At 34.3% G+C, this 18,270-nt stretch overlaps 5 protein-coding genes across 7 annotated transcripts in view; 3 read left to right on the top strand and 2 right to left on the bottom strand.

Annotated features, from left to right (window-relative positions):
- The window catches only part of LOC123011565 (prolow-density lipoprotein receptor-related protein 1), a 50,117-nt gene extending 49,082 nt beyond the window's left edge, over nucleotides 1–1,035 (top strand). Inside the window, exon 16 of the mRNA XM_044409067.1 lies at nucleotides 523–1,035. Within this exon, the coding sequence (XP_044265002.1) occupies nucleotides 523–654 (132 nt within the window). The 3' untranslated portion in view covers nucleotides 655–1,035. The remainder of the gene's footprint in view (nucleotides 1–522) is intronic.
- On the top strand, nucleotides 1,032–5,232 carry LOC123011566 (zinc finger MYND domain-containing protein 10 homolog). Its single transcript, XM_044409068.1, has 3 exons — nucleotides 1,032–1,167; nucleotides 1,216–2,181; nucleotides 4,999–5,232. Exons 1-3 carry the CDS (start codon nucleotides 1,082–1,084, stop codon nucleotides 5,183–5,185), a joined length of 1,239 nt encoding a protein of 412 aa, XP_044265003.1. The 5' UTR covers nucleotides 1,032–1,081; the 3' UTR covers nucleotides 5,186–5,232.
- Nucleotides 5,187–6,119, bottom strand: LOC123011567 (40S ribosomal protein S12). Its single transcript, XM_044409069.1, has 4 exons — nucleotides 6,020–6,119; nucleotides 5,868–5,897; nucleotides 5,338–5,680; nucleotides 5,187–5,283 (listed from the first exon to the last, which is right to left on the bottom strand). The coding sequence occupies exons 2-4, from the start codon at nucleotides 5,882–5,884 to the stop codon at nucleotides 5,221–5,223; spliced, it is 423 nt and encodes a 140-aa protein (XP_044265004.1). The 5' UTR covers nucleotides 5,885–5,897; nucleotides 6,020–6,119; the 3' UTR covers nucleotides 5,187–5,220.
- Nucleotides 6,120–6,595: 476 nt separating this feature from the next.
- LOC123010657 (cyclin-Q) lies at nucleotides 6,596–9,944 on the top strand. The gene is made up of 3 exons (XM_044407727.1): nucleotides 6,596–6,785; nucleotides 6,841–7,070; nucleotides 9,360–9,944. The coding sequence occupies exons 2-3, from the start codon at nucleotides 6,849–6,851 to the stop codon at nucleotides 9,897–9,899; spliced, it is 762 nt and encodes a 253-aa protein (XP_044263662.1). The 5' UTR covers nucleotides 6,596–6,785; nucleotides 6,841–6,848; the 3' UTR covers nucleotides 9,900–9,944.
- Nucleotides 9,945–12,579: 2,635 nt separating this feature from the next.
- LOC123010638 (cAMP-dependent protein kinase type II regulatory subunit) overlaps nucleotides 12,580–18,270 on the bottom strand; it is a 34,716-nt gene continuing 29,025 nt past the window's right edge. For all 3 annotated transcript variants that reach the window (XM_044407684.1, XM_044407686.1, XM_044407687.1), the window contains one exon: nucleotides 12,580–14,623. In XM_044407684.1, coding sequence (XP_044263619.1) covers nucleotides 14,493–14,623 — 131 coding nt within the window. In that variant the 3' untranslated portion in view covers nucleotides 12,580–14,492. The remainder of the gene's footprint in view (nucleotides 14,624–18,270) is intronic.

Below are 18,270 nucleotides of genomic sequence, written 5' to 3'. Positions count from 1 at the left end.
AAAAGGGCCCGTTAAAATGTAGACGCAATTTATAATGCAGGTTTGCTAAACATTTTCAATTTTTAGCAAGAAATTGACAAGAATACAAAATAAACATGAATGAAAAAGAACCTCGGAAAAAACGCAATTAAATTAGTGTCTTGTGCATCGTTTTTGAGGAACGAGTTGAAAAAGTAACAATTTTGAAACTAAAGCTGAAGAAGAATTTATAAATTGCATCAACTTTGAGCTCATTTCAATAAATTACACAAAATTATTAGCACTGAATTCTGTCTTTAGACCGGCACACAAGATTCATAAAAGTCAAAATTTTGACAACATCTCAATTTGAACACATAACCATAATTTTTTAACAAAATTTGTGGCTTTAGAGACAAGCTGCTTTCAATTTTTTCACCAAAATTTTACCTCGGTAATTTCTATTTAAAAAAAAAGCAGACTAACATCATCACTAATTCAGTGTTGCCAATAGATTGTCGCTTTTGTCACTAAACTTGAAATTTATTTGAAAATATTTTTTAGTCTGGCAATTTTGCCAACCCCGTWTACGAATCGGTCTACAACGGCACCGGAAGTGGGCGTGGCGAGGAGAAGGCCGTCCTTTTGCAYCATCCGGCCGATGAGGCCCCGACACCAGTCCCTGAGGAGATCTAGTGACATATCTCATAATGCGTATTTAGTTTTATTTTCAATTGCTGTGAATTGTGCCATTTATTTAAAAATATTCGGCAGCTGTATATTATAGCTGTACATATTATTAAGTAATTATCTGATGTATTTCTTTGATATTGTTGTTGTTACATAAAATCTTGCCCGATGGTGTTTATACGAACAGAAATAACGTCCTTGTACATAAGAAAACAATAATTATGTGACTGATAAATGATATATTTTTATGTATTGAAGATATATTGACAGCTTGYTTGTGCAAGAACAAAATATTGTGCTCAATACTCAGAATGTTTGTATATTTTGATTCTCTATAAGTGTATTGTAGTTTCTTTTTATGTCAGATTTTATAAAAATGACACGAAACGAGTCTTTCATTACCTTAACAACCGCTTGATCGATAGTGTCAAAAATGGACAGCGTTCTTCTCCCCACAGAGATCGAGTTTTACGTCGATACGATGGCCCCCCAAGACATCCGAGCCATCGGAAACAAACAGTAAACCCCCGACGAGGTTAATCCCCCCCTAATCCTTGTCCTTTCCAGGTGGTTGGAGTGGCACCAAAGACTCCAAAAACTGAACCAACAAGCCCTAATCGAAGCCTCGCAATTGCGCGAAGAGCACGTCAAAGAGACACTAGTCGCGTTCCAGAAAGCCCCCATCCTGGTCCACGAAGCCATCCTTGTCAACATCTGGAAACACAAAGTGCTGCCCCAGATGCTGAAACTCGACCCCGAGCCCAAAAACACCTTCATGGCATACACAATTCTGTACCACGAAGCCGTCTGTGTGGCCCTACTGGAACTGGTGATGTATCATGGGAGTTGTTGTGACAGTTTGGGCGACTCCTCGGGGGATTTACTCGACTACGCTTGCGGGACAACATCACAACTCCTCTCAATCAAGAAAGAATCAACAGAATTGTTAAAACAACTCGAGGACTTGAAATTCGATATTGGAATCCGGTGTTTGTCGATTATTCGCTACATGGCGGAGTACCTGGACCGGCTCCCGCTCAGTGTCGCCTCCCGGATGTACTCCACGTGCGATGTCCCCATGTTGTTGGCCCAAATTCTCCTCGTCCGGCCCTGGATTCGCGACGGGAAGCAGTACTCGGCCGGGAAGTGGATGGATTGGGACGGCGAGGCTTTGGGCCAGGCCGAGGCCCAAGTCTGGTTGGCTCTGCGTCAGTTGTTGCTAGATGGGGCTTGTCGCGACTTTTACACCGTCACGGAGTCGCGGAGGGCGCAATTGGGCAAGGTGATGGTGATGCTAACGCCGGTTTTGATGGATCAGTTGGCGCCACTTGTCGAGTTGAAGCAGTGGTTGGCACATGTTGCGATGGCCGAGCAAGTGGCCAAGGGGGCGAAGCCGATTTTGCTCGAGACGGTGTTGGAGGTCAAGGAGCGGATTGTGGCGCAAGTGGGGGGCAAGTGGAAGAAGGTGGCGAAGGAGCAGTTGCCAGTGGTGTTTTGCAACGATCAAAAGACTCTCATGGAGTATGCACAGACGTATGTATTTATTGGGGGAAATTAAAAGCATTGATTGTTATCCAAGTTCAGAGAACGAAGCGAATATACGAATATTTTCGCGAACTACTTCAATTTTTGCTCAGTAATGATAACAAACCTGAATCTTTTAAATAAATTTCTCTATGGAAAAAAGGTAAAACAGGTGGAAAGTGGTGTTATTTTTGCCTTTTTTGAGTGTTTAATTTTGAAAAACAGACTAAAAAACAGTGTTTGAACCAGAGACTCATTTATTTTGCAGAATCTTGCCTAATAATCGAATAATCGCAAAAAGAATAATTGAAATTGATGTAATTTTGTGTGTTTCACATGATTTACCTGATTTTTAAGCACAAAAATAAGCCGAAAAACCACAAAATTGCTTTGTTTTTGTGTTAAGATCTTAAACTTTTGGCCATATTTCGCTAAAACAAATCAAAAGATCAATAAGTTAAGTCGAAAATTATATTACTTTTGCGTTACTTGAGCTTTTTTAGCATGTTTTTCAGCTAGAAAGTCATTTTTTTTACAAAATGTTGAATAATTACAGAATTAGGCCGAAAATTTGCCGTTTTGGAGATCTTAATCAGATTTTTAAGCTAAAAACTGTGAGACATACCGAATCAAAAATCTCTAAATTGTTGTAATATAAAAAATATTTATTATTATTATTACCTAACGTCACGACATGACTTTTTGTCGCCCTGTGTAATTGATATTGATGTAATTTTGTTTGTTTCATACGATTTACCTGGTTTGTAGGCACAAAAGTAAGCCAAAAAACCACAAAATTGGTTTGTTTTTGTGCTAAGATCTTAAGTTTTTCGCCAGATTTCACGAAAACAAATCAAAAGATCAATAAGTTAAGTCGAAAATTATATTACTTTTGCGTTACTTGAGCTTTTTTAGCATGTTTTTCAGCTAGAAAGTCATTTTTTTTACAAAATGTTGAATAATTACAGAATTAGGCCGAAAATTTGCCGTTTTGGAGATCTTAATCAGATTTTTAAGCTAAAAACTGTGAGACATACCGAATCAAAAATCTCTAAATTGTTGTAATATAAAAAATATTTATTATTATTATTACCTAACGTCACGACATGACTTTTTGTCGCCCTGTGTAATTGATATTGATGTAATTTTGTTTGTTTCATACGATTTACCTGGTTTGTAGGCACAAAAGTAAGCCAAAAAACCACAAAATTGGTTTGTTTTTGTGCTAAGATCTTAAGTTTTTCGCCAGATTTCACGAAAACAAATCAAAAGATCAATAAGTTAAGTCGAAAATTATATTACTTTTGCACGTTACTCGAGCTTTTTTAGCATGCTTTTTAGCTAGAAACTCATTTTTTTACAAAATGTTGAATAATTAAAGAATTAGGCCGAAAATTTTGCCGTTTTCGAGATCTTAATCAGATTATTAAGTTGAAGACTGAGTCATACCGAGTCAAAAATCTCTAAATTGTTATATTTAGTATCTATAAAAAAGATTATATTATTATTATTACCTAACTTTTAAGCTTTAACGACTCAATTTATGTGAAAAAATTCCACAAAGTTGATCTAAAATGGTGTCAATTTTAGCTGTTTTTGAAATAAAAGAAAAAATTTTGGAAAAATTTCATTTGCACAGGCTAAAAAATTACAGAATTAAATAAAATTTGACATTTTTTTTAGTTTGTTTCGCTCGGCTTACTTCGTTTTTAAACCAGAGGCTCATTTATTTTGCAAAATTTTGTCCAAACATTCACAAAAAAACACAAAAAGAATTGATATTGATGTTGTTTTATTTGTTTCAATAGATTTAACTGATTTTTGAGCAACATTAAGGCAAAAATATGCTACGAAATCACAAAATTGAGCACGTTTTTGTACTGAAATCTCAGTTTTTTCGCGAAATTTTGCTAAAATAAGTCAAGAAATCAACAAATGTAGTCGAAAATCATATTATTTTTGGATTACTCGGACGTTTTAGCGTTTTTTCGCTAGAAACGTAATGATTTTTAAAAAAGCCAAAAAATCAACAAAATTATGGCCTACAGTGGTGTTATTTTTACCTTTATCGAGTGTTTAAACACGCTTGATATTGATATTATTCTATTTGTTTCACTCGATTTTACTGATTTTTGAGCAAAATTAAAAGAAAATCTAAGAAATCAAAAAAAATATTTAGTTGAAAGTACTTTTAAGCACGTATTTGTGCTAAAATATCAGTTTTTTGGGAGATTTCGCGATGACAAGTTTTTATTTTTGCATTTTTTGAGCGTTTTCTAGCGAAATGCAATCATTTCGCCAACTTTTGTGAAAAACAAGCCGGAAAATCAGAAAATCATTCCGAAAATAATTTGCCTTTTTCCAGCATTTGAACAGATTTTTAAGCTGAAAACTTTATTTGTTGTTTTCGCAAGATTTTACTGTAGAGTTAAAAAATCGCTAAGTTGTTATAAAAAAAATATTTTGAACTAACTTTAGATTTCTATTTTGCGTTTTAAGAACTCGTTTGGATGCGTTAATAGGCTAGTGTATTTTATGTTGGTGACAATGCCGTTACAAGTAAATTACTTTCAATATTCTTAGCAATTTTCCGAATTTCGAGGGTGTACATGAAAAATTTGCCTTGAGAATTTATTTTCAAATTATCCACAAAATGCCAAATATCGGTTCGAGTTGATTTTTTTAACATCTTGCTACGTGTTACCAGCAAACGCAAAATTCCCTAAATTTAAAATTTTTATTTTTTTGATAAAAAAATTCTCGTAGGAGAAGGCCATTCAAGCAGTGATGTTCATTCAGTTTCATGTTCCCAAATGAATTTTTCAGGTTGAGTGACGCTTACAACACCGACTTGATTGAGAAATTCGAAGTCAAGGAGAAAGCTTCCTGTCAGCAGTGTGGGAAAAACGCAATTCAGAGATGTTCGCATTGTAAAAAAGTTTGGTATTGTTCGCGTTCATGCCAGGTGACTGACTGGCCCACACACAAGGAAATTTGCAATAAAACACAATAACTTTTTATGAAATTTTATTTTTATAAAATAAACAATTACTTAGCGTTCTTAAGGTATTCTTTAAGAACATCTAGTGCCGGTGATTCCTCGCCGTAATCCTGAAATAAAATTACTGTTTTGTGTGGAAAATTGTTAGAATAATCTGCACTTACCCTAATGACGACGCAAGAGCACCCAACAACCTTCCTCGCTTTTCCCGTGTTGTCGATTTTGCACAGTCCTGACCACTCGCCCAATTTCTTGTTATTATCGACTTTGATCAGGGGAATATTGTGTTCGGAGCACAGCGCRGACACGAGTTTTTTGTACATGGGTTCGTCACAGTTCTCGGCGAGAACGCACAGTACCGCCTGTCTTTTATCCAAGGCTTTGGCGGCTTCATGGAGCCCGTGCACAATCCCGTCGTGGATCATCGCAGTCTTTAGGACTTCTTGGAGGGCTTGGTTGACGTCCATCGCGCCACCGGTCGCCGGCGGGGCCACGGGAGTGTCATCGCTGAAAACATTTATAGGTTAGGTTGTACACAAGCAAATTGTTTGGTGGAACTGAGCGACAAGGGGGCTCAGATGGCGGATTTCAGCAAGGTTGATTTATTGGGTAACTCTCAGAAGAGGGAGCCCGCCACGAATCATCAGAAAAATACGATTTTGAGAGAAATAAACAAATAGGGTTAAGTACTCACACTTCGACGTCCGACATTTCTGTTGGTTTTCTGAAACAAAGCAAAATATGAGTGCCATGGGGCCCAGAAGGTGGTTTTTGTTGATAATATGACGAAAATTTAGCAGGATGGTTGCTGGTTTTTTGGATAAATTTGATAAATGTGAAAAATACCTTGTACTAGTCGTAGCCAAGAAGGAAAGGAGTTGGGGATTTTTTCGTGTGATGTTGTCACCTTGCGACTAGTGGCCAAATCTGGTAGTGGCCAAGTCGCAGAACAACCAAAATTTGATTTTGGGACTCTTTGCTAATTAAATACTTCTGAAACATTAAAAAAATGATAAGTAATAATTACTTTGCACTCATATCTAATAATAAATAAAAATTTCCTAGTGCCTGAATTAAAATAAACTTGAATTTATTAAATTTGAACAAGTTATGGGAAATAAAAACTAAACTCAGAAAAGTTAAAAATTTATTTCAAACTTTTACAACATACAGAAAAAACATGAATGTTGGCTAACTTGCAAAAAACAAGCGCCAAAATACAAATCTTGGCCACTTCATGACTTGGTCCCCACTAGACTTAGCCGGTTTGCGCGTCACTCTAAATTCTCTTAAAATAAGATGTAGAAAATATATAAAACACGACTTACCACCAGTAACGCACTTAATTATTGAGAAAAACATTGAAATTTTATTCTAAAATGCTTGAATTTTTAAAAAACGCGCCCCCTGGCGTCGATCCATGTTACTATTCTACTGTTAAAAATGCACGTCTTGTTTTGCCCCGTCCACTTTTGATAAAGTTTGTTTACAGTTCGTTGTGGCACCAAATCGGAATCGCCCCCGGCACTAATTTGGCAATTAGAACACCAAAAGCAGAGTTAAATTGTGACCAAGAAGCCGGCGGGTAGTTTCCCCTAATTGACGCAAAAAAGTAAGTCAAATAAATAATACACCATCAAGGTTTTTGCCAAAATTCCACCTTAAAGGCTTCAAGATGAAAGACGTGATCGACGTTATGGAACTGCAACGGGAACGCAACAAGCGCATCACACCCGTGGACTACAGAAACCTAGATTTCAATGGGGGCTTCACTCCTGCAAGGTTCATCTTTGAGTGCGGAATGAAACTGCAAGGCCAACCCCTGACCCTCGCCACGGCGGCTATTCTCATGCACAAATTCTTCAAGGAAGTGGATCAATCGAAATACGACTGTTTTGTAAGTGTCTAGACTGTGTTTGTAGGCCGGGGGGCATGAAAGTTCAAATCTGGTTCACCAAAAAAGGTCAAAACCGTGGAAAAATTATGTAAATATACACACTAACTGCATTATTGATAATTAAATTGGTTTTGGAGAGATAACAAAACCTTGAATACCTAATAACAAGGATTATAGAAATTCAAGTAGCACACTACTTTCTTGTCATCAAATTTTCGATTTTGGCGCCGTCTCGTGGTTGTTTTATGAACTAAACTCGACGGCTAATTTAAAATCTGTCATAATTTTCACCATTTTTATTTTCTTTGATTTAAATACATCTTCAAAAAAATCGGTTAAGGGCCGGTTTGATCAACGAGTAAATTGTTAGTTATTTGACTAATATTTTTTTTTATTTTTTTTTTTGTATTTATTTATTTATTTATTTTGTACTCAATGTTAAAGAGTGCTTTTATCGACTAATTTCAGTAGATAAAGTAGTCTTTTATCGTCTAGTGAAATAAAGTAATTTTTATCTACTGCTTACATTCAAGAAATTCTGGTAGGTGAATACAAAATAAAACGAAATATTATACACGACGATAAAGATTGTTTGTCTACTCGTGAAAAAAGTCCACTCGTGACTTTGTCACTCGTAAACTTAACCTTTTCACTCGTAGATAAACAATTTCTTTATCGTCTTGTATAATAAATAACTATTGTTAAAAATTGTTTCACCAAACTATTGTGACTTTTTTTTTATAAATACCATGTTTTTATTCGTGACAGTGTAAAAAGTGTAAATTTTGGCAGTTTGTGCGATAAATTGTTAAGAAAAAATAAAAACTGGACTCAGAACCCCAATAGAAAAACCGCGAGGTGTTGAAATTTTTTAAAAGAAAATAGAAATGGCATTTTTACAATAGTTTAATAACAAGAAAAAACTGAAAATTCAAGTATGAATGTCATTTACAATACAAGCAACTTAAAAATGTTTAAGACAATTTGAAGAAAAYTGCGAAAAAATTAAAACTGAAAAAAATTGGAAAATTTGAAAACCGAAACCGCGTTTAAAACTCATCATCTTCCTAATTTTTAAATGGATTAACTTTAATCGTTAATAAATGGTCTTGGTCGTCTCTTTTTTTTTCATGAGAAGAGAATTTAGGTGACGAAATGATACTGATGAAGACAATCTAATATAGGGAATTTTTTTTCTCAATTTTAGGTACAAGTAGCTTATAATAAACTTCCAAACCTTACTAAAATTGCTATACAAAAGTGTTAAAAATGAAATGATCAATTTTGTCCAGTTTAATTGTATATTTTTTATTGCCATCATATTTTGCACTGACAAGTTTTATTAGAAACGAGGCATGTTTTGTTGACATATCAAGTTGGTAGTTTGACGTTTATCTATGTGGCAATCAGATGCGAAAAATATGTCATTGAATTAAATTAATTTATAATTCATGTTTGTTTTTTTGGTCGAAAAAAAGTATAGTATGCAACACGTTTTATAAACTTCTTAGACACTTGTTTATTAAACAGTCGCTTTACTCGTGCCTAACATAAAATTCGTGACTAAAGTGTCGTTTATAACACAATATATATTATTATCTAATAAGTAAGTTCTAAGTGAGGTCGGTGAAACATCAAATGTAACATTTATTTAAAAGTTAAATAGAAGACGAATTAAAAATTAATTCGTTATTAAAACTTAATGTGTGATTAGCTCGTGAATCTGAGCATCCGGTTGGTTCAATATGGTCACGTGATCAGTTAATTTGACGTTTGATTGCAATTATTTTATGACGCGTCTATAAACCGACCTTAAATGTGTTTGGTTGCAAAATTTTGTTAATATTTTAAAATATAAGTGAGAAAATACAATAAACTTAAGTTGTTTTATCTACAATCTCTAGGTGAGATATATGCGATATATCGTACTCATTTTAATTATGTAATGGGTTAGATTATCTCACACGTGTGATAAAGTAATTACTACAAATTAAACAAGAATTGTTTTATAACCTCGAATATTTTTTATATTGACATTTTTCTTAATTGACCGTGTCTTCCGTTTGAAATTTGAAAGCAGCAGAACACAACCAATTTGTCAAATTTTTCCTGTTTATTTGGTTGCTGTAACTTTTCACTGATTAAACAAATGACTTTTTTTGCTTAATTTTTTCATGAAAATAGGATCATAAAACCTCATGGAAGTTTAATTTTTTTCGAGATAAAGTTAAACTTTCTAATCTCTCTCCATCTCGGTAAGTAAAATACTATTTTTATTTATTTTGACAGTTAATCGCCGCCTCCTCGCTGTACCTCGCCGGCAAGGTGAAGGACGACCCCTTGAAGATCCGCGACATAATCAACGTGGCCCACAACACCTTGCACCGCGGCAGCAGCCCCCTTGAGATCGGCGATGAGTACTGGAGCATGCGCGACGCCATCGTCCAGGCGGAGCTCCTCATCATGCGCGTGCTGAAATTCGAAGTTTCCATCACGCACCCCCATAAGTACATGTTGCACTACCTCAGGTCGATGGAGAGTTGGCTGGGGAAGGAGCAATGGAGTCAGGTTCCGGTCGCCCGGACTTCGGCTGCCTTCCTCCAGGACTTCCACCACGATCCGAGCATCCTCGACTACCAGCCCCAGCATGTCGCAATCGCGTGCATCTCATTGGCGCTGCAGTGCTACGGGGTGAGGCTGCCTCTGATCGAGGACAAGGACGATGAGACTTGGTACTCGGTGTTTGTCAAGGACTTGCAAAAGGACAAGCATTGGGAGATCATGGAGAAGATCATGGACACGTATAATAAGGAACCGGAGACTGCTTGACAAGTATTCGTAAACAATTTTTTTGTAATAAATGATTGAATTGAGGACTGGGGTTTGATTTGGCGAAATCATCGCCGTCTCCACAGAAATAATCTTTTTCTCACCTGGTGCCCAATTCTTGAATCGATGGAATTAATTCTCATTGGAAAAATAGGCAAATTTTCTCATGAGAAATGCAAAAGTGTATTCTGGACTTATGGACCTAGTGTTTATCATGGGAAAATAACTTTTTCGTGAGAAATTTAAAAAATTCYACTGTCAAAGTGACATTTTTCTTAATAATTGTGTTTGCGAAAGAAAAAAAATGYAAGAATTCATTGCAATCCAAGCTATTGAAAATGAAGATTTGGCTCAAGTAATGGCTGCCCAAGCACGACGACGTGTTTATCCGAAATTAGACCCGTTTGAGACCCTAAATGATCGAATGTTTATTAAAATTTTCCGTTTATCGAAAGAATTAATTGGAGAATTGATGCGCATGTTGGATGATTTTTTAGATGCACCTACTAGAAGATCTGCTATTTCGAAACAAACCAAAATTCTTATTGCTCTAAATTTTTTTGCTAGTGGGTCCTATCAAAATTCGGGTGCATATGATCTTTTTTGGGCTGTTAGCCAATCAACAGTAAGCAGGTGTATCAATCTATCAATCTCTAAGTGCCCCCGGGATAGCATTTAATTGTGTTGCAATTTGCATCCATTTATTTTGAGCATCTTTGTGGGTAAATGAAGAATTAAATTTTCCTTGCCGCAAAGTGTCATCCTGTCCCATCACCTCAATGAATTTTCTTTTTTGAAGGTCTGAGAGGTGTCCACAACGCTTAGCATCACTCTTATTTGACATACTTTTGTCTATTCTTAATATACAGGGTTATTCATAAATATGAAGCAATATTTGAACCTCAAYAATGACCTATAAAATGATGTTAATTTAAATAATAACTCGTGTCCTATCTCTACTGATAAGAATTTTATAGCCCTCGAAATGTGGGTATGGAAATTTGATTTTTTTGTAATAACTTTGGAACTATTTGACCAAATATTATAAAATTTGGAACATTTCCCTGTGACAACATACCCTTTAAACTGGTAATCACGAAAACCGGATACATCCACTCAATTTCCGGTTCCAGCAGTTGCAGGTCACATTTTCTGTGTTTTTCCATTTTTTTGCTCTCTTAACACCAATTTTTTATTGCCCAAATCGATAGAGTAATCAATTTCGATTAAAAAACGCATTTAATACCCCTAAAATGGACCGTTTTAAAGATATTTCAATTTAAAGTGAGGACTGCACAACGCTGAAATCAAAAAATAGGGATTTTGAATAAATGGTATCCACGGCAACCAATGACCATGGTCACATAAATCCCTGCCAGGCATCTGTTAACTTTGACYATAAATWTTTGTGAATTTTTTATGAATTAAATGCTACGAGATCCATTTGGATTTATTCTAAGTTATGTTTGGAATCTGAGGTAAACTCTTTTATTAAATATTTTCGATTAATTGTCTAATAATCGTCCAATGTCAAAGTTGACAGATGCCTGACAGCAATTAGTGAGACCATGGTCATTTGTTACCGTGGATATCATCCATTCAAAATCCCTACTTTTTGGTTTCAGCGTTGTGCAGTCCTCAGTTTAAATTAACATATCTTTGAAACGGTCCATTTTAGGGGTATCAAAGGCTTATGCGTTTTTTAATCGAAATTGATTACTCTATCGATTTGAGCAATAAAAAATTGGTGTTAAGAGAGCAAAAAAATGGAAAAACACAGAAAATGTGACCTGCAACTGCTGGAACCGGAAATTGAGTGGATGCAGTGCGGTTTGCGTGATTACCAGTTTAAAGGGTATGTTGTCACAGGGAAATGTTCCAAATTTTATAATATTTGGTKAAATAGTTCCAAAGTTATTACAAAAAAATCAAATTTCCATACCCACATTCCGAGGGCTGTAAAATTCTTGTCAGTAGAGATAGAACACGAGTTATTATTTAAATTAACATCATTTTATAGGTCATTTTTGAGGTTCAAATATTGCTTCATATTTATGAATAACCCTGTATGTGAAACGTTATCCTACCCCCATTAGATCATCAGAAAAATTAGTAATATAGTTTCATACTATAAAGACAGTTTTTGGGCGATATTGAGCGATTTTTGTAATTCACTTCCAAAGTTTTTTTTTTTTATTTTGATAAAAAAATTTAACGGTCGACTGAAACCTTAATTTTTTTTAACTTAACTTATCCTAATAAGGTTCACTTATTTCCCAATAAAAGAATTTTGTAATTGGAGACACCATCACAAAAATAAAAATTTCAAATAAATATGTTTTTATGTAGGCTTTTTAATTTTACAAATAATTTGAGCATGGACTATGTAAACTAAAAGTATAAAGAATAAAGTAAGAGCAAAAAAGAAGACAAATTTAATTATTACAAAATAGATGCTATGTCCATTAAATACATTGATTCGTTCCACTGTGTGGCGTATCTAGTTTTGTTATATCCTTCCTTCCCAGCTTTTATTAATTGCGTTATTTTTCGTTAATAATTAAAAATCATTCAGTTTTTCCTTAGTAACCCCCGTAACTAATYCATTTTTTACGAAATGCCCAGGCGGGATATTGATACATTTGATAAAGGAGGCGGTGGGCGAAATAAAACCCTTGAGAATTTAATAAGCTCATTTAGTCATCTGGTGGAAGCAGTACATATGACTAAGGAATCTCAGACAGGACGAGCGAGTCAGCTCAGAGTGTTTAGAATATGGCATGTGACATGGCGAACACTTATAATTAATCTCTTGTGTACAAATAACTTAATTGAGATTCTAATTTTTGGTACGATAAGTAAAAAGGCATTATTCGTGCTTAGAGACACTTTATAGTAGAAATCGCCAATGTCGGATGTGTCTCACATCCGATCTTGACGATTCGATGAAAAGATGGTCGGGACAGAAACACATACCACGATAAACAATCAACATTCAACTTTGACAAATAACACATAGGATGAACCGACCTGTTTACTTCTACCTTCTCTCGAAACAGTGAATATGAACTGACAAGCCACTACATAATACACCTAGCTATATGTCTACACATTTAAATATTAGAATTGTGCTAAATTACCAGTGGGACTTGTTAGACCAATCACAAGCTGAATTTTTCGAACAAGTGCCTGAAACCAGTCAGTCAGAGAGATTATAAGGCACATAATAGACCATTGTTTCATATTTATTTAAACTAGTCTAAAATGTACCGTTTCCTAAGTCAGTGGTAATATTTTTGATTTGATTTGATTGTTTATGAACACGAGAGGCACCAAGTCTAACAAACCCCACCCACAACATAAAAAGTCTGTATTAACTTACAAATTTACGGTTTTTGTTACAAGGACCTTTCACCTGAACTTATGTGATATGAGTAACTTTCGCTTAAAAGTTACTATAACTAGGGCGTATTCTTCTCTCAATTCCATTTCTCGTTACATAAAAATAAATACTCCACTTAATATCTTTCAATCGTGACTTCATATTTATAATTTATCAGCCTTAATTATTATTAATTGTCTGACAGTTTTCAAACTGTCATTGCTTAGTTCAAAAACCGCAGACAAACTGATTGTTCGAAGAAAATTATACAACTGCTCAAACCTGGCATAGAACACACGAATATAACACTATAATAAATATGTATATGTTTTGTATAAAGAAGATGTGTTAACCATTTTTTCTTTGTACGATTAACAATTAGTAACAAAGACTCACATGGAGCTTCTAGTCTTCCTGTGTCCGCAAACTAACTAATAAAACAACTCGAACACAATAACAAAAAATAAAGGAACTGCCACTTGTAGGAAAATACGTTGGCGATAACTATACCACATTATTGCCAACGTATATGTCMTAGTTTGTGACACAATATAGCCTCAATAAACGAAAACACTTGGATCACACTGTATATGGAACATTGAAACCAACTGGGATGCATGGCAAACTAAACCAAATCGAACGAATTGTGCCAAAAGCCTATTGCATGAAAGAGGGCGCTGCCAAGGCGGCAAATTCAAAAATCCAAGGACGCTAATATTGCACTTAAGTAGCGAAGCGCCATCTACTAGTAATACTAAAATCGGCAAAACCTASTCTAATTGACAATACTGTTGCTATCGCAATATTATTGCATGTCTTTTTGTACTGACTTTTGGCACAACGTTCGCTTGATGTATTGCTGGAGGAAAAATGACACTTGAGAAGACTCGAACGATAACGACTTGCATCCAAACACACGTAAAAAGGGGGGTAAAAGGGGCCGCACACCGTCCAGCAGTAGGGGGCCGCGTCCTGGACCGTCAAAGCAACAACAACAACAACGAAAAAAATTGGACTTTCATAACATTATTATATACACATGACTAGTAAACTGTTGCACCCCGATGATGAATTTTTTTAGTGACGTAGACACACGTTGATTGTTTACTACTCGACATGTAATAATTTGAAATTAATACAAATTGGGGATGGGATTGTTCGACTATCGTTCAGAGAAGGCGGCGGGCGGGAGCGTCTTAAATCGGCTCCGTTCATCGAATGTCGCGGATGTTATGCTTTGAGCCGAAGATCTTGAGCATTTGTTCTTCGTAGTCGGTGATGTTGCGCTTCATTAGTTGCATACATGGGCCCAAGAGTCGCTCGAATGCCTCCACGTCCAAGACTGAAACAAAATACAGTGTCATGTAGGAGAAAATTACCCTAAAACAACTATAATACAGGGTGGTTCAGAAAAAAATTCTATATAAAAAGAATTTCGACGAAATTATGGGGGTTTCATTTTTGCACTTTCAGTAGGAAAAATAATTTTCCACGTGTTTTTGTTCAGACTATTAAAAGAATAAACAAAGAATTTGTTATTTATATAATTTCACGTTACTTATGGTTTTTATTAGCAAAGTTTTTGTACTTTTACTGAACAATTATGAAATAATATATAAAGTCGCAGTGGCCATTTAATTTATTATTCTTATTAGTTGGTAGCACCTAGTCTGCCATATTTAGTGTGTGGGTTGAGTCTATATTGGCAGCAGAAGTAACTATATTGTGAGTAGATTTTATACAGGATGAAGATAAAATATGGAACCAAGAGGGTTTTTTTTTTAAATCATTTGTCTCCAGAAAGTAATAATTAATGTAAAATAAAGTTAAAAAGTTTGTTGTGTTTTTGAGTTATGCGATTTTTACTGTGAAAATTGCAATTTATGTAAAAAAAAAATATAAAGTAGATGGTTATAATTCTTAGATCATAATCTTCATAAGAAAGAATCGTGGGTGGCCATTCAAAGAAATAAAAAAAAAATTGTAGAACTCAAAAACAAAAGAAACTTTCGAAAAAAAATATTCTCGATAAAACATCACATTTTTATAGTACTTTCTCATTCATCAATTAGTTTTTCCAAAAAATAAATAATTTAATCAAAAAATGTTTGGTTCTATACAGGATGCGCCAGAACTCGCCCCCAGAGAACAGACATATAGGGTAAGATATCAGGAACATGGAAAAAATGTTAAAAAAAATATCTAAAAAAATTTAGAAGTTATGAGATTTTGCACTTTGACTCTATTTATTTCTGTTTAATTTTTCAAGTTTTTTTTTGCTATAAGCTATTAAAAGAAGAAACAAGGAAGGAGTATCCTAAATTGTAACACTGTTTAATATTATTTGTGGCTTTTATTGGCAAAATTTTTGTACTTTTACTGAATAATTGTAAAAAAAACATATACAAGATCATCATTATCATTAAATAGACATAAAAAAATGTCAAGTGTCAAAAAATAAATGTCACAATTTTTCGACAGATAGAATTTTTTCCATCTTATCTTACTTGAAATTTTTTCTGGGGCGCGAGTTCTGGTGCGCCCTGTATACTTTTTATTAATAAATCCTACCTTCTCAGTATTGTCATTTTTGGTAGAAATGTTTAAAGTCATATTTACACAACTCAATTTTTACAAATTTACAGCGACAAATAGGTGGCCAATATTCAAATTTTTTTGACAGATGGAATTTTTAATAGTKGATTACATGACAAGGTGGAGAGTGAAATTTTGGTTTAAATACAACTTTATTCACAACCGCATTTTTAATTTCTATATTTTTAAATATTCATTTTTTTTGATAATTTGGAAGATATTAGTTTTGTGCAATACATTTACCAAAAAAATTTCATTATAAAAATACTAAAGTAAAAAAAATAAAAGTTAATAAAATCTGATTGCATAGCGTCAATAAAAAATTAACGTTAACCCTACTCTTATTAAAAGCAAACAAAATAAATAAGCAATAAATTAATAACACTGAATTATATGTTTTTCTGATTTGTTATAGAGCATTTTATTGTCGTTTCTTCTAAAAAATAGTAGCAATATATTTTTTTTTCATTTGCTGTTTTTTGACATTACAATAATCGTCTTGTCATATTTGACACCATGCAACTAGGTTATTTAAACTTTTCCAATTTTGATATTTTTTCAATCAAAAATTTTTAGTAAAAATAAAACATATTGCACATGTCTGTACCAAGAAAACTAATACCTTCCAAATTATGAAGAAGAAAATATGGGTCCTAATTTAAAATAAGAAAGTTGAATATAACCCAAAATATACCATGAGATTAAAAAAATCTAAAATTTTCGCCTGACATTTTTAAAAAATCACCCTGTAGAGAAGTTTTATATCCTCGCAGTTATTATTTCCCTCGATCCTACGCATCTCGGGTAATAAACAGCTCGGCTATAACAAAATCTCTTCTCTAACTTGTGATATAATATACTATTATGTAATGTCAAAATCCCAGGCCACTTTGATCAGAAATCAAGTTGGACGTAACTTAGTAAATTTATTAAAAACGCCCACTTTGGCTTTTGATGTTCAGTTTATGTGACCTTTAAAATGTAATTCCTCGCTCAAACTTTAAATTCTATTGAAATGTCACCCAATTATTTTAACTAGACGTTGTATCCCAACTAATTTTTTTTTTTACATAAATCTATTTCCAAGAGTTATGATTTATTAGAAAACTCGAGAAATAACAATCCCCTCGAATGCACTCTGATATTTTCCGCTTTGTTATGTGCTAAATATCACATCGAATTAACCCTAGATATTATTATTATTAGTGTGGGCGTTGGAAGCTGGATGGCTCAAATTATCTTGATTACATTGTTCGATGCAACAATTTAAAACGTATAATTGGTTGCAAACCACGCAATAACGAAATCCTTCAAGATGAAAAAAACAATGTTTCAAGAGTGATTTATTGTGTATTTTGATAACGATTACGTGCTAATCTTTTTGTTTACGTCTCTATTAAAGAAAAATTACGTAAATGGAAGCGTCGACGACAGTTCTACCGATTCAATAAATACAGGGTGTTTGAGGATTGCGAGCAAATATTTTAACCACTAATAAGACTCGTCAAAAGAAACAACTTTCGTTATTCAAACTTTTGTCGAAAGCACGTCATTTCTGAGTTAAAATTAAAAATAAATTGAGGCTGAAAACCCGTCCCCGCCTATGTCTTAATACGATGTTTACAATCATTCATAAGAAAAAACTTTGGAACATAAACAGCGTAAWGACAAAAAAGTTATCGCTACATTAGGGTAATGTTAGTGTTGGCAATGCYCACTTCTTGTACTCTTCGGGCTAGGGAAGCTTGCGTTCGCACACACAACCCTTCGAAGGTATAAATTTGAGCTGCGTACACTAATTCACTAATTGTTTCATGTGAACCCCCAAAAAAACACACGTATTTAAAATCCATCTCTAGGGAAAATGATTGGTAACGACTTTGGCATAATCTGATGGAGCTCCACTTGTAAATACCGCATGTGTCGCCAAGGGCACGTCCGCCACCAGATCGGACAACATATTTTCCAAAAAATCCAGATAAACGGCACTAMTTAAACGTTGAGGTAATATGTGGGGTKCAATTTGGTGATCTTCAATGATCTCTGCCCAAACATTTAGTAAAAATCGGTCTTGGAAGTGATGTCCGTACAGGGTGCTGCATTTTGGATGTCCTAATAGGGAATCTCCGAAACTAAGAGGTTTAGCCCAAAACGAGTAATACATTCTGGGGCTTATTTCTTGAGAAAATAATATTGGTTAAAACCGCATCCCGCTATCGTCTTTTGTTTTCGATTTATAGACAAAAATTGACATTTTAGCGAAATCTAAAAAAATTCATATCTTCGTTATTATAGAAGACACAGATTTGAAATAAAGACATTATACAGGCACTTTTTTACGTAGAATTTAATAATGTAGTTAACAATTTTTTTCAGTTGTTTGTTTAGCCGTAA

The sequence above is a fragment of the Tribolium madens genome, unplaced genomic scaffold (genome assembly GCF_015345945.1).
Source record: "Tribolium madens isolate multiple individuals breed KSU strain unplaced genomic scaffold, Tmad_KSU_1.1 Scaffold_91;HRSCAF=231;Tcas5.2_LG7, whole genome shotgun sequence".
NCBI classification, from domain to species: Eukaryota; Metazoa; Arthropoda; class Insecta; order Coleoptera; family Tenebrionidae; genus Tribolium; species Tribolium madens.
The sequence above is the reverse complement of the archived record's forward strand: the minus strand, read 5'-3'. Positions and strand labels throughout refer to the sequence as shown.